A 13,254-nucleotide genomic window follows, 5' to 3' on the forward strand; every position below is an offset into this window, starting at 1 on the left:
AAAAACTGGCGGGTAGGGTAGGGTTGGCGGGTATGGATAGGGTATGTGCACCCCTAGTTAAAAGATAATCTAGACATTTTGTATATGTGTTAGGATATCCCATAATCACTTTTTTGGATACTAAGAATCCAAATGAAATCCCTTTATTGAAGTGTGACGCCCCAATAATAGCCTTCTTTTATAATGCAGATTGGGAAAAGAGTGAAGATTATGGTCGTGTTTGGCCCCTTGGAAATGCCTATCCTAGGTTGGGTTATTAAGAAAATACATTTAAATTATGTTTGTCTTGTTCTAATTCTAGTGTAGGATATGAACAACTAAATCTTCCTTGATTTTAGGAAGCTAAAAAAGCAAGGTTATGCTATTCTCCAAAATAGCCAGGATACCAATATCCTTGCCTGGGTTAGACGGTTATAGAGGTAGTTATTTTAATTAATCAAAATATTTTCAATTTTTTTAACTTTATTGTTATGTTTTTATTTTTTTCTCCGACAATTTTATCCATAATACATAATTATTTTATAAAAATACATATTTAAAATATGGAGAGACAAACATAATACATGATAAACCCGTGATGGATATAACGGAAAAACAAACATCATCTTTATTAATACATCTTGAGATAATCCTGCTCAAGTTAGAGAAAAAAATTCCCTAGCTAAGCTTTATGTAGTCAAAGATCCCAAACACGGCCTATATGAACAAGATTTCAGCACATCCACCGCAGCGAATAACCAGCGATTATATCCGGTGCTTGCCATCATTTTGGTAGGTACACCGTACAAGTATTATTGGTAGGCTGTTGTGGTTGGATTGAACGTTCATGTCGGAATTGGAGATAGGTGCGTGCGTACACATACAGTGCATCGCCAAAAGCAATTTGGTGCCATAGAATTAGAAGCAGATCTGGAACAACCAGTAAGCCACCAACACGTGCGTACCTTCTAATCAAACATCGGCTAAAGCAACCAACAGACAAACCTTTATGATTACCCTAACCACAAATTAGCTGCTAAATTAAATGTGAGAGTACTTTCTTCACTTTCCGCGTGTCCTATGAAATGTCGGTTTCACCGAATCTTGGACCTACCGTATCTGGTTTCAGTGTTCGCCACGTATGAAACACTGTTCTGTTTAATTCTGAGTCTAAGCTAGTGCATCAGATTTCGACACGTGGAGATGCGTTTCTGCTAGAAACAAGGAGATGTCAGTCGTACTCTCTCCTAACAGCCAGCAACGTGTCTTATTCTGCGCTTTCTTCTGACGACGTCGAGTCAAGCAGGTCAAGCCGAGATAAGAGAGCAGCTTGGATACACAATTGGTTCATCAAAACATCGCTAAACTGGCTACCAATTTTCCTAGACCAGATTGCTTCGCCACTTGTCACTACAGGAGGTACTAATATCGAATATTTGATAATCTATAACGGTATTCTTGTTTTGCTAAACGAATAAACAAAAGCACTCCCGCTTTATGAATTTGTACGTTGGAAATGAATGACATCTCGCAACACCTAGGAGTCGAGTTTTATGAAACAGCAAAAACTAGCCACGTCTTAAAAGGAACAGCTTTTTAAATCCACGTCGACACAGAATCGGTCGGAGGATAAGATTCCCCAACTCCAACCATCTCCGCTGAATCCGTCTTACTATTTACGTGTCGCTTAGTCATCTCCCGCAACCTCGTCTCTCGACACGTGTTAGGTTTCCCGCGTTTGAGATTGTTTATTATTTGAAGTTTCCTTTTAGCTAACAAAAAGATTTTGCAGTCTGAAAAACAAAAACACTCAATTATTATCCTTTTATTCGGTTTTTGAATTTTGATTATCAGATCTTGAAGGAGTTATAATGGAGATTATAGAGGGAAATGATGAAGAGATTGAGTTAAGTTTAGGGTTATCAATTGGTGGTGGGAGGAGTTTTAAGAAATTTGAGAAACCAAATCAAGAGAAAGCATCATTAGCGTTTGATATGAAATTTCTTGAAAATGATAATAATGGGTTAGATCTTGAGAAAAGGAAGAGGGAGATTCATAAAATGAGAAGGCAGGAAGCTAGGAAGAAGAGAGAAATTAAAAAGAATGGTGGTAGAGAGAAATTGATGAACAGAGCAGAACAAGATGAAGAAGATGATGATGAACAGACCAGCAGCTTCAAGAAATTGAAACCTGAAAATGAAGAAATTGACAAGGAAAAGTGTGATATTGGTGGTTTATATCCTGTGATGATGCCATCAATGATGCAATATGGTTATCATCATCATCAACCCCCTTTTAGTAATGGGTTTGGTGCTTTTCCTGCTGCTTATCAAATGATGCCATTTTGGGTTCCTCCTCCTCCACCACCACCTACTTCCACTTCTTCTTCTTCTCCTGAAACTGCTGTTGTTGTTGATGATAAAAATGTGGTTCAACCAATTGTTTGTAAACCTTTCATCAGAGCTTTTCAGTTTTCAGATTCTCCAATTGATAAAGTTTCTGATGATGGAGCTAAAACTAGAGATTCTGATTCTTGTGGATCTGCTGTTATTTCTGATCATCAAATATCATCTCAAATTGGTAAGCTTATCATGATTATCATCTTTTTAAGTTGCTTCAAATCTGTTTGGATTTGTATTGATGATTAATAATGGGTCATGATTTTATTTCCAGATAAAGATACAAGTTCGAAATCAGCACAATCTACTCCATTAAATCGACCTCATCTTCATGAATCAAACAATGTACAGCAGGTTCAATCTGAAAACATTACTACTACTTCTCATCCACCACAGATAGTAACCTTAGATATCAAGCAGAACACACCAAAGATCATAGCATCATCTAATAGTACTCAATCTAACCTTAGCTGCAGCAAATCAGGGGAAGAACCAATAGCAATACCTAACTCTGTTCCCATAATTATTAACACATCTAAGACAGAATTCCCACCTCAAATCTTACCACCTCTTCAACAATTGAAGTGTGCTAATGGGGATAATCACAAGCCACCGATACCGAGGGTTCCTCATCAAGCAAAGGGATCTAATGATGATTGTAACAAGAAGCCTCCATTGCCAGTCTCACCCAAGAAGGTGGTGGTCACTGATCATGTAGAAACTAACCAGTTGAAAAAGGTTACTACTACTAATGAAGAAGAAACTAACAAATCTCCTAAAGCAGCAGCACAAGTTCCGCAAATCAAATCGTTACCGAAAATGCCGTGCGTTTCGACTGTTGGAGATGGACCTAATGGGAAAACCATTACAGGGTTCTTGTACAGGTATACCAATGCAGAAGTTAGCATAGTGTGTGTTTGCCATGGAAGCTCATTTTCTCCAGCTGAATTTGTGAAACATGCCGGAAGAACTGATGTTTCTCAACCCTTGAAACACATTACTGTGCTTCCATCCCCATTCGGCTGATAAACATATATTACTGTAACTTGTTGTCTTCTTTTAGGTTTTTTGACATCTAATTTTGTTTCTCCCTTTTGTTATGGATTTGGGTCTCGTTCAAATGTATTTATCTTATGCATTATAAAAGGGAAGAATTAGTTTTTGCTCTGTTCTCCATTGTTACTGCATACTAGTAGATTTTGTTTTGGGGTGTGAAACCCTCAAAGATCTACTGTTGCTTGTTTTTTCTTTCAAACATCTACCCTACCATAGAGAAAACCTGGCTCTAAGTGCAATGACAGACTATAACAAGGGACAATAACCCAGAACTCTTCCATTTTGGCCTTGCTAATTCTCATCTCAAGTACAAATGGCAATGTGCTATGTAAAACTGTATCATCCTCAGCAAAAAAACAAACAAAAACTGAGCAAGTCTACTCCACCATTCATGTATACTGTAGAAAAACCATATTTTACAAACAGAATATGCGCAAATTTACTGACTTGCAAAGAAGAACTCCCATCTCCAGGCAAACCATGTATGTGCGTAATTGTTGCAAAATGAGATAAAAATGCATGTGCCTACAATTCTGAGAATAGGACTATGTCCAGTGAGACTTCTATTATATCATTAAGTAAATAAGAGAACTAGATTATTGGCAGGTTTTTTGCAAGACAAAACTTCAGAAACAATGTTATTTTAATTTACAGTGCCAACGCTTTTACATTTCCCCCGAAATAGCAGTGTCTCAACTTAACGGTGTCCAGATGTAAAACCACTGAAATTGACATACAAATTACAAAAATGTGAAACAAGATTTTTTTTTTTTCTCCAGCCTTAAAGCTAATTGTCGTTATATTTCTGCAAAAATGTCTTACCTGAATTTAATTGAGATCCGCTTCATTTCTGTGGCTGCTTTCAGGAATTACTATTTCATCTTTGGATTCAGATGTTGAACCTGCATCCATTGCTTTACATAGAGGCTCGAGCTGAACACACTCAGTGGCAGGACTGGAAGATGAACTGTGGTAAGTATCGAACTCATGCCCTGAGTGAGATATTGCTAAACCCTCCTCCTTAACAATAATTTCATTATTGATCCTTTCAGGTTGAAGAAGATCTCTTTCAGTAATCGTAATGCTAGAAGTACCAGATAAAGTTCTGATGCCATTGGTATCCCCTCGCTGTTCCCAGTCAACAATCTCAGAGTTTCGATCTGATATGGTTACTCTGAACTACTGTGATAATAAGAATCCATACTAACCATTTGAATTATGATATTTGGTGGCATCGTCACCCCTTTGACCTCATCCCCCATCTAAATGCTCTCTGAATCACTATCACTCCCATCATGGATGTTTCGGTGAACACGGAAACTCTTACCTGTGGACCCACCCCCCTCTCTATGCATCTGAGATACAACTTCAATGACATCTTCTTCGAGGGACCCAGTTGAGTTTTCACGAGCAATGCAGTTCCATGAGGGTAACCTTTTGGAGACCTTATACCTAACGGTGGCGGCTAATCCGTGTCCATGTGAAGCAGCGGCTCTCCCGGCACTCCTCTTGAGCCTCTGCATGTGGTAGAGGAGGTCACGTGGGCAACACATTCGTGCAATGCAAGCTCAATACTACAATTGCTTTTAATTGCAGAAAGCTTCTCCTATGTGCATCTCTTGCCTTGGTTGGCAGCTTTTTGAAGCTCGGCGTGAGATGGGTTCTGTATCATGTTCTAGTACAGAAAAGGCAAAAAACAGAAAAAGCAAGAGGGTTAATCCATCATGACAAAGGGTCAAACCAGGGGTTGCAGTTAACAAATATGGAACACTAGAACTTATTATGAAAGACGCATGGTTTTTTAAAAAACATCAGTACGGATAAGTCTGATACAATAAGGGTTCTCGAGAAATCCCAAAATCAGTACACTGAAACTTAATACTTCATTTAGAAGCTGTGTTAAATATTTGTCTTTACCTAAGCAAGTGTGGCAGGAATAACAACAGTGACATCACCCTCCCAATCTTTTGGGAAAGGTTTAGCCAAGCCACCCAAAGGAAATCCAAGTTCCAAATAGCTGATGACATCTATGCTTAACCTCCATCTCAGCTAGATGAGCAAGCTACAGCAATAAAGATGCAAATTGTCTTTAATGTTCATTTCAATAGATTACAGAAGTAAAAGATAATAAAATAGATTACAGAACTAAAAGATAATAAACAATGCAAATTGTCTTTAATGAACACGCACAGCAACAAGTCCACATACGGGCCAATGTGAAGATATAAGTATGCATGGGAAAAGATCTCGTAACAGGGAGACTTGCATGCACTCAGTGAGAGTATTGTTGATGACACCTTCATAATCTAATAGTTTGATTGAGAATAGCCAACAAATGTGAAAAGTGAAACTAATCTTCTGATCAGGACGGGTATTTGAGATGCTACCCTCCTTTTTCTAGGAAGGTATGGAAAAAATCCCAGATTTGAGCTGTTGGAAAAAGTGAACATAAGGAGTAATAAGAAGTGAAAAGGACAGAGAGACTTCCCAACTCTCATGTCATCTAACTTTAAGACGAGACTATAATCTTCTGATATAGTGAAAAATTTGAGACATTGGCACCTGTATTCAAATGTCTTCTACTTTCTAATATATTGAAACTCGTTGGAGGTTGCATACACTTTCACTATGGACATTAAGCCGTCCTCAAAATACATTGACATCTTTCCTTCATACCAAAGACCTTTCTAATATACAAGCTGGAGAGGAGTTTTAATACTAAAAAACTAAAATTCACAAGAAGAAAGAAATACAAAACACCATACTTTGGTAACAACCACAATCTGTACTGCCTAGTTTAGAGATTCAAATGAATTTACATCGTGTATGGCGTTCAAACAACAATTTTGCCTTCAGCACTATCACTTTATCTAAAAGGGATCAAAATCAAGTTATTGTAGCTCCGCATGAATCCTTTCATTCAAATAATGTACATATTAAATAGAGAAGAAAAAAAAAAGAATCGTATCCATTTCATATTCTGACCAAGTTATAAAGGAAAATGTGAAGTAATAATGGAAACATTGTATCAATATCAATAGTGATGAGTTTTTAAAACACAACTCTGAATATTTACCTTGGCAGCGAAATTTCCTCCATAAGCTCTCACAATCTCTATCAGCCTCAAAAATGGTGCAGTATGAGAGTTGGCCTGACTACGAAATGATTGACATCAAACAATTCCTTGAGCTGTATCATGGGTAAGCTCTCCAAACTACCATCCCTCCACCTTCTAACAGGAAGGCTCGAAGCCTCATCGTGTCCTAGGTGAAATGGAGGGTGGTAAGGAACAATATTCACCACTTCTATCTTTTGCCATCAATTCTTGAGCCTCGAACAAACCAGGAAATGCGCAAGAAGCAGTCACGGCATTCCATATAAAACATTGGGAGATGTTAAGTAGTTAAGACATCTGGAAGGCTCATGTTTCCTTGGAGAGCAAACTGTAACACCTAAGACTCTACCCGTCATATCATATGGTAAGCCTCTTGAAACATTAAATTACTGGTTAAACTCCTTACCTGCAACTTCCGGATACCATGAACAGCTCCCTGTGTCATTACCCTCTTAACAACAGTAAAATAACATTGGTTAGAATGCAAGCAAGGACTTGGATTGTTGTTACTGGTGGGCATCAGTTTGAGGACCATTTGATATCTCCAAGGTGATATACACCACCTGCACCAGAGCCACCACAACCTACACAAGACATACACCAGAATTTCGTCAAACTGCTGCTACTGAAATCTAACACTCTTCATCATCATCAAAAACTATGGTTAAGAAACTACGAAACCTTATTAGTAACATTTTAGGGCAATTCAATACAGTTTGGAGAAATGGAAAGAAAATTAAAGAAACCCTAGCAATTAGAGGAAATTAGGAAAATGGTAAGAAACCAGAATTCTAAATCAGACGAAAAAATTCCATAAAAAACAATAAATGCTAACTTGTTTTTCACCTTACATGTATTCCATTAGATTCTCCTTGTAAATCAACAACAGCTGAATACTAATCTTCCATTGAAGCTCTCGCTTCTCTTTTCCATCACTCTCGGAATACACATCATCACTCTTTGATGTAAACACAGAGTTGAGTCTGTAGTTGTTCAATCACAATACTATCAGTAGAGTTACGTAGAAAAGAAATCACCACTCCAATCAAACATTTCCGTTCTTCCAAATCTGAGTGAGAGAAATCATACAAAACCATTCCTAATTTAAAATTTTCACTTGTCTAAAGTTTCAAACTTCAGTGTGTTTTATTTAGTTTACAAATGTTTAGTCCCACATGGTGTGGATTTAGAAACTGTCTTTGTTTTATATGCGTACAGGATCTGTAGTTAGACCTCGTTGACGTTACCAGCCGTGCTGCAAGCTTGGCCGGCTTGCTTGCCCCTTGGGTTGGAGGTCGGGTGCCTCAACTTTTATGTTTTTCATTGCCTCTTTTCCTAAGCTAGTCCAAGTTTTTTTTGTCGATTTGCCAACGCTTGAAACCCTTTAAAGTGTACTCATTCTGCTTCTGAGGTGATGGTGAAGGAAAATTTGCCTTCTTACTTGAACATTTCAATTTGTGAGGTATAGAACATGATCATACCAGGTCTTTTTGCAAGACAAAACTTCAGAAACAATGTTATTTAGATTTACAGTGCTAACGCTTTTACATTTTCCAGCAGTTTTTGTTTGTCTGTATCATTTTACATCGGGGATATTGCCTGTATCCAACAACTACATTACATGTATATATATATCTAACAGGGGAGCCTGGTATCCTGCTTATTCTTTCCCCGAAATAGCAGCATCTTAATCTAACTGTGTGGAGATGTAAAACCACTTTAAATTGACATACAAAGTACAAAAAAATGAAACAAATGAAGAAGAAAAACTCCTTCAGCCGTAGAAATAATTGTCGGCGTATTTCTGCAAAGGTCTTTACCTGAATTTAATTGAGATCAGTTTCATCACTTTGGCCGTTTTCAGGTACCACTTTTTCATCTTCAGTTTCAGATGTTGAACCTGAATCCATATCTTTACCTAGAGGCTCGAGCTGAACACACTCAGCCGCAGGGCTGGGAGATGAACTGTGGTAAGTATCGGACTCATGACCTGAGTGAGATACTGCTAGATCTTCCTTCTTCACAACATTAAAGATAATTCCGTTATGGATCCTTTCAGGTTGAAGAAGATCTCCTTCAGTAATCGTAATGCTAGAAGTACCGGATGAAGTTCTGTTGACACTGCTATCCACACGCTGATCCCAGTCAACAATCTCAGGGTTTCGGTCTGGCGTGGTTACTCTGGAACTACTCTGATAATAAGAATCCCTACTAACCATTTGAATGATGATATTTGGTGGCACTGTCACTCCTTTGACCTCATCCTCCCCCCTAATCCAAGACGATTTGTTTAATTCTGGATCAGCATCTAAATTTTGGACATAGTCCACAAACTTGTTTGCAGATGCTGTCCTCATCAAGGGCCCACCAGATCTTGTCCATGAATTAAGGTCAATGCTCTCTGAATCACTATCACTCCCATCATGGATGTTCCGGTGAACACGGAAATTCCTACTTGTCGACCCACCACCTGCTCTTTGCATCTGAGATACAACTTCGGAAATGACGTCTTCTTCGAGGGACCCAGCTGAGTTTTCACGAGCGATGCAGTTCCATGAGGGTATCCTCTTGGAGGCATTAAACCTAACGGTGGAGGCTAGTCCGTGTCCATGTGAAGCAGCGGCTCTCTCGGCACTCCTCTTGAGCCTTCGCATGTGGTTGAGGAGGGCAACACATTCGTCCAATGCAAGCTCAATGCCACAATTGCTTTTAATTGCAGAAAGCTTCTCCCATGTGCACCTCCTGCCTTGGTTGGCAGCCTTTTGAAGCTCCACATGAGATGGGTTCTGTATAATTTTTGAGTACTGAAAAGACAAAGACATAAAGAATCAAAAAAAAAAGAAAAAAGGAAGAGGGTTAATTCATCGTGACAAAGATTTTAGGTCAAACCAAGGGTTGCAGTCAACAAATATAGAACACGAGAATTCAATATGAAAGGCAAGGAATTGCTCGGTTTTAGTCTGATACACATACGGGTTAATGACAAATCCCAATATTAATAATTAGTACACCAAAACTTAATAATTCACTTGAAAGCTGTGTTAAATATCTGCCTTACCTGAGCAAGTGTGGCAGGCATAACAACAGTGACATCACCCTCCCAATCTTGAGCGAAAAGTTTAGCCAATCCACCCAAAGGAAAGCCAAGTTCCAATAGCTGATGACATCTATGCTTTACCTCCATCTCAGCTAGATGAGCAAGCTACAGCAATAAAGATGCAAATTATCTTTAATGTTCACTTCAATAAACCAAAGAACTAAAAGATACTACCTCCGTCCCTAATTAGATGACCTAGTTAAAATTTACTGGTAAATTTAGAAATGATTTATCTCTCAAACTATACAACGGATTTTCGTAAACTTTGTATCATCCGAAAGCATTTTAAAACACCTATAATGAATATAAATATGGCTATCAAATTTTACATATTTCTTATAATAATACTAATCTATCACTCCACTTATTTATGGTATAGGTCATCTAATTAGGGACGGAGGGAGTAATAAACAACGCTATCATACTTGTGCTAGAACATGTACATCGATAAGTCCACATACTGGCTAATGTACAGATAAATTCATGCATGGGAAAAAATCTCGCAACAGGGACACATGCATGCACTCAATCAGAGTATTGTTAATGCCATCTGCATAATCTAACAGGTCAACTGAGAATTTCGAACATAGGTGAAAAATGGACTAGTCTTACGATCAGGACAGATATTTGAGATGCTACTCTCGTGTCATTTACTTTCCTATAATTTTCTGATATAATGAAAAGTTTGAGATGAGGCCACCTGCACTCTCATGTCATTTACTTTTTACTATATAGAAACCCACGAGAGGCTCCATACACTCTCACTATGGATATTAAGCCCTACCCAATTTACATAGATACCTCTCCTTCAAACCAAACATTTTTTCAATACACAAACTGTGGAGGAGTTCTATACTAAAAAAGTAATATTGATATGAAGAAACGCCAAAAGACCACAATTTTGTAACAACCACAATACTCTATTGTCTACTTTTGAGATTCAAGTTAGTCATATTTAGCATCACATGTACATAAGCAGCCAGATTAGTCAGATAATATATGAATTCTCCACTAAATTCTCCATGTATGGCAATAGAACAGCAATTTTCCCTTCACCACTATCAGTCGATCTAAAAGGGATCAATATCAAGTTCTTGACATGGATCCTTTCATTCAAGTATTACATTTATAAATACAGAAAAGAAATGAGCGTCATATATTCACAGTCCATTTCATATTCTGACCAACTTATAAAGGAAAATGTGAAGTAATAAATGAATACGTTGTATGGATATCAATAATGAGTTAGAACTTTTAAAATAATTCTGAACATTTACCTTGGCAGCGAAATTTCCTCCATAAGCTCTCACAATCTCTTTCAGCCTCAAAAATGGTGCAATGTGAGGGTTGGCCTGACTAACAATGAAATGATTGACATTAAACAATTCCTTGAGCTGTATCATGGGTAAATCGCTCTCCAAACTACCGTCCCTCCACCTTCTAACAGGAAGGCTGGAAGCCTCATCGGGTCCTAGGTGAAATGGAGGGTGATAAGGAACAATTTCACCACTTCTATCTTTTGCCATCAATTCTTGAGCCTCGAACAAACCAGGAAATGCGCAAGAAGCAGTCACAGCACTCCATATAACAACATGAGGAGATGTTAAGTAGTTAAGACATCTGGGAGGCTCATGTTTCCTTGGAGAGCAAACTGTAACACCTAAGACCCTGCCCGTCATATCATAAGCCTCTTGAAACGTTAGATTACTGGTCAAATTCCTTAACAACACCTGCAACTTCCGAATATCATGAACAGCTCCTTGTGTCATTACCCTCTTAACAACAGTAAAAATCCCACCCATTTGATCGAAAAACTGCAAAGAATGCCATGAATCTTCGAAAAAGCTCTGCAACTCTGGCCACGACTTGGTAGCAACAATTGAACACATAATTGATCCAACACTAGAACCTGCTATAATTCGAGGTAAAAGTTTATGTTCAACTAGTGTTTTCACTACACCGACATGAAAAGCACCCAGAGATGCACCGCCACTCAACAACAAGGCTGTTCTTCCAAAAGCATGTCTAGTCTCATGCATGAAAGCAAGCTTTTCTTCTAAAAGAAGCTCCTCAGAATCGGAATCACAAACCATCCTCAACTGAGTGGAAACTTCATCAATATACTCTTTAATCAATTTGGGCACTTGAAGCCTTCCTTTATGAAGCTCTGGATTACACATATTCCCCAAATTCCTAATCAAATCAGCTCTCATACAGAAAATAATATCCCTTAAAGACCCTTCCTGCCTTCGATGTTTCAACTCTTCAAGCTTATTCCTCACTAATTCTTCATCGTAAAGATCAGATTCATTCATTTTGGGAGTCTCTTTATCTAACATTTTAGCTCCATGAGCCCATTCTTCATACGTCAATGCTGTTCTCATCATGTTCCTCCAGAATTTCCTTCTATAAGCTAAATCAGCTCTTTGTTTTAAATTTGTATATCTTTTCAATAAGAAAGCTACTAATGTTACCATGACTAAAATCCCTTGAGGGTTTCGAGGATGAAACCATGATATCACAGGAAACACAGTTTTCTTAAATCTACTCAACCAAATCAATAAAATTCGATAAATTCTTTGCTTTAATTGTGAAATTGAGCTAAACAGTAAAATCCTAAAAGCAATTGTTCGACCTAGAATTGATGATGGTCCAATTGAAAATGGATCAACGCTAGCTTCATTACTAATATCCATAGAAAAAAGATTCAAAACTTAACCCAAAAGAGAAAAAAAAATACCTTTATGATTTTTTTTTTCTGTATCTCCCCCTTTTCTCCTCCCTTGAAGAAACCCTAACTTCAATCCAAAAAAATTGTAACAATTGAATAAAAGGGTTTAATCCAGCATCTTCAAATTGCGTTTCTGTTCAAAAAAGAACAAATTTTTGGAAGCGTATAGGGATATCCCAGAATCAATCAATCAAAATCAAATTAATTCGGTAATTTCAAAAATAAGACACCAACAAAAATATAAAGTAGAGACGAAACGTGCAAATCTCAACATTGAAAATACCCTCAAGAAAGGTCAAACAAAGGGTTATATATATATGTTTGTGAAGCTGGTTAAAAACAGAGAAGAAGTAATGAGAATGGAGGAGAGAAGAGAACAAGATAGAAGGTTTGAATGGTGATGAAGATTTATTTGATTGATTCAGTGTGTGTCAGACAAGGACTTTGGGATTCTAAATAACGATAAAATTGAATGAAAGAGATGGAGAAGATAAAATTTGAAGGTTGAAGCCATGTTTCGGTGACGTGGGGTATGAATCATCAGTAGAAAACAGAGACAGAAGAGTAGATATGGATCAGATATTTGGTCCCACTAACACGAGTTTGCTTAAATTATTAAGCTTAATCTGGATTAGATGATTATAAATTTATAATCGTTTTGATTTAGTAAGTCACTCGTGGCATCAACGTCTTTTTTTCCTTCCAAGAGCATCTCTGACCGTAGGTCAAAAAAATCCTACGTGGGATGTCATTGATAGACCCCATTTATTTAGATTTTATTCCTGAATCTTAATAAGACCCTTTATACTAAAATTCATATCCAGTAGTTTAATGTTATACAATGTATTTTAGATTTAGATATATATTAAAAAAATAA

General features: G+C 37.6%; 2 protein-coding genes and 1 pseudogene across 2 annotated transcripts; 1 reads left to right on the forward strand and 2 right to left on the reverse strand.

Annotated features, from left to right (window-relative positions):
- The first annotated feature begins 1,777 nt into the window (after positions 1-1,777).
- Positions 1,778-3,543, forward strand: LOC113296698 (AFP homolog 2-like). Its single transcript, XM_026545013.1, has 2 exons — positions 1,778-2,559; positions 2,653-3,543. Exons 1-2 carry the CDS (start codon positions 1,851-1,853, stop codon positions 3,402-3,404), a joined length of 1,461 nt encoding a protein of 486 aa, XP_026400798.1. The 5' UTR covers positions 1,778-1,850; the 3' UTR covers positions 3,405-3,543.
- A 404-nt stretch (positions 3,544-3,947) lies between these two features.
- LOC113294345 lies at positions 3,948-7,636 on the reverse strand (annotated as a pseudogene).
- A 417-nt stretch (positions 7,637-8,053) lies between these two features.
- On the reverse strand, positions 8,054-12,913 carry LOC113296699 (triacylglycerol lipase SDP1-like). Its single transcript, XM_026545014.1, has 3 exons — positions 10,924-12,913; positions 9,608-9,751; positions 8,054-9,353 (listed from the first exon to the last, which is right to left on the reverse strand). The coding sequence occupies exons 1-3, from the start codon at positions 12,340-12,342 to the stop codon at positions 8,376-8,378; spliced, it is 2,541 nt and encodes an 846-aa protein (XP_026400799.1). The 5' UTR covers positions 12,343-12,913; the 3' UTR covers positions 8,054-8,375.
- Between the last annotated feature and the right edge of the window lie 341 nt (positions 12,914-13,254).

Source organism: Papaver somniferum, chromosome 7, assembly GCF_003573695.1.
Source record: "Papaver somniferum cultivar HN1 chromosome 7, ASM357369v1, whole genome shotgun sequence".
In the NCBI taxonomy this organism is placed as follows: Eukaryota; Viridiplantae; Streptophyta; class Magnoliopsida; order Ranunculales; family Papaveraceae; genus Papaver; species Papaver somniferum.

Excerpts from the sequence above, each read along its gene's own strand:
- LOC113296698 (XM_026545013.1), top strand. The coding sequence starts at position 1,851 with ATGGAGATTATAGAGGGAAATGATGAAGAGATTGAGTTAAGTTTAGGG. Across the intron at positions 2,560-2,652 it reads TCAAATATCATCTCAAATTG|ATAAAGATACAAGTTCGAAA; the intron begins GTAAGCTTATCA and ends TTTTATTTCCAG.
- LOC113296699 (XM_026545014.1), bottom strand. The coding sequence starts at position 12,342 with ATGGATATTAGTAATGAAGCTAGCGTTGATCCATTTTCAATTGGACCA. Across the intron at positions 9,752-10,923 it reads GAGGAAATTTCGCTGCCAAG|CTTGCTCATCTAGCTGAGAT; the intron begins GTAAATGTTCAG and ends TTATTGCTGTAG. Across the intron at positions 9,354-9,607 it reads TGCCTGCCACACTTGCTCAG|TACTCAAAAATTATACAGAA; the intron begins GTAAGGCAGATA and ends TTGTCTTTTCAG.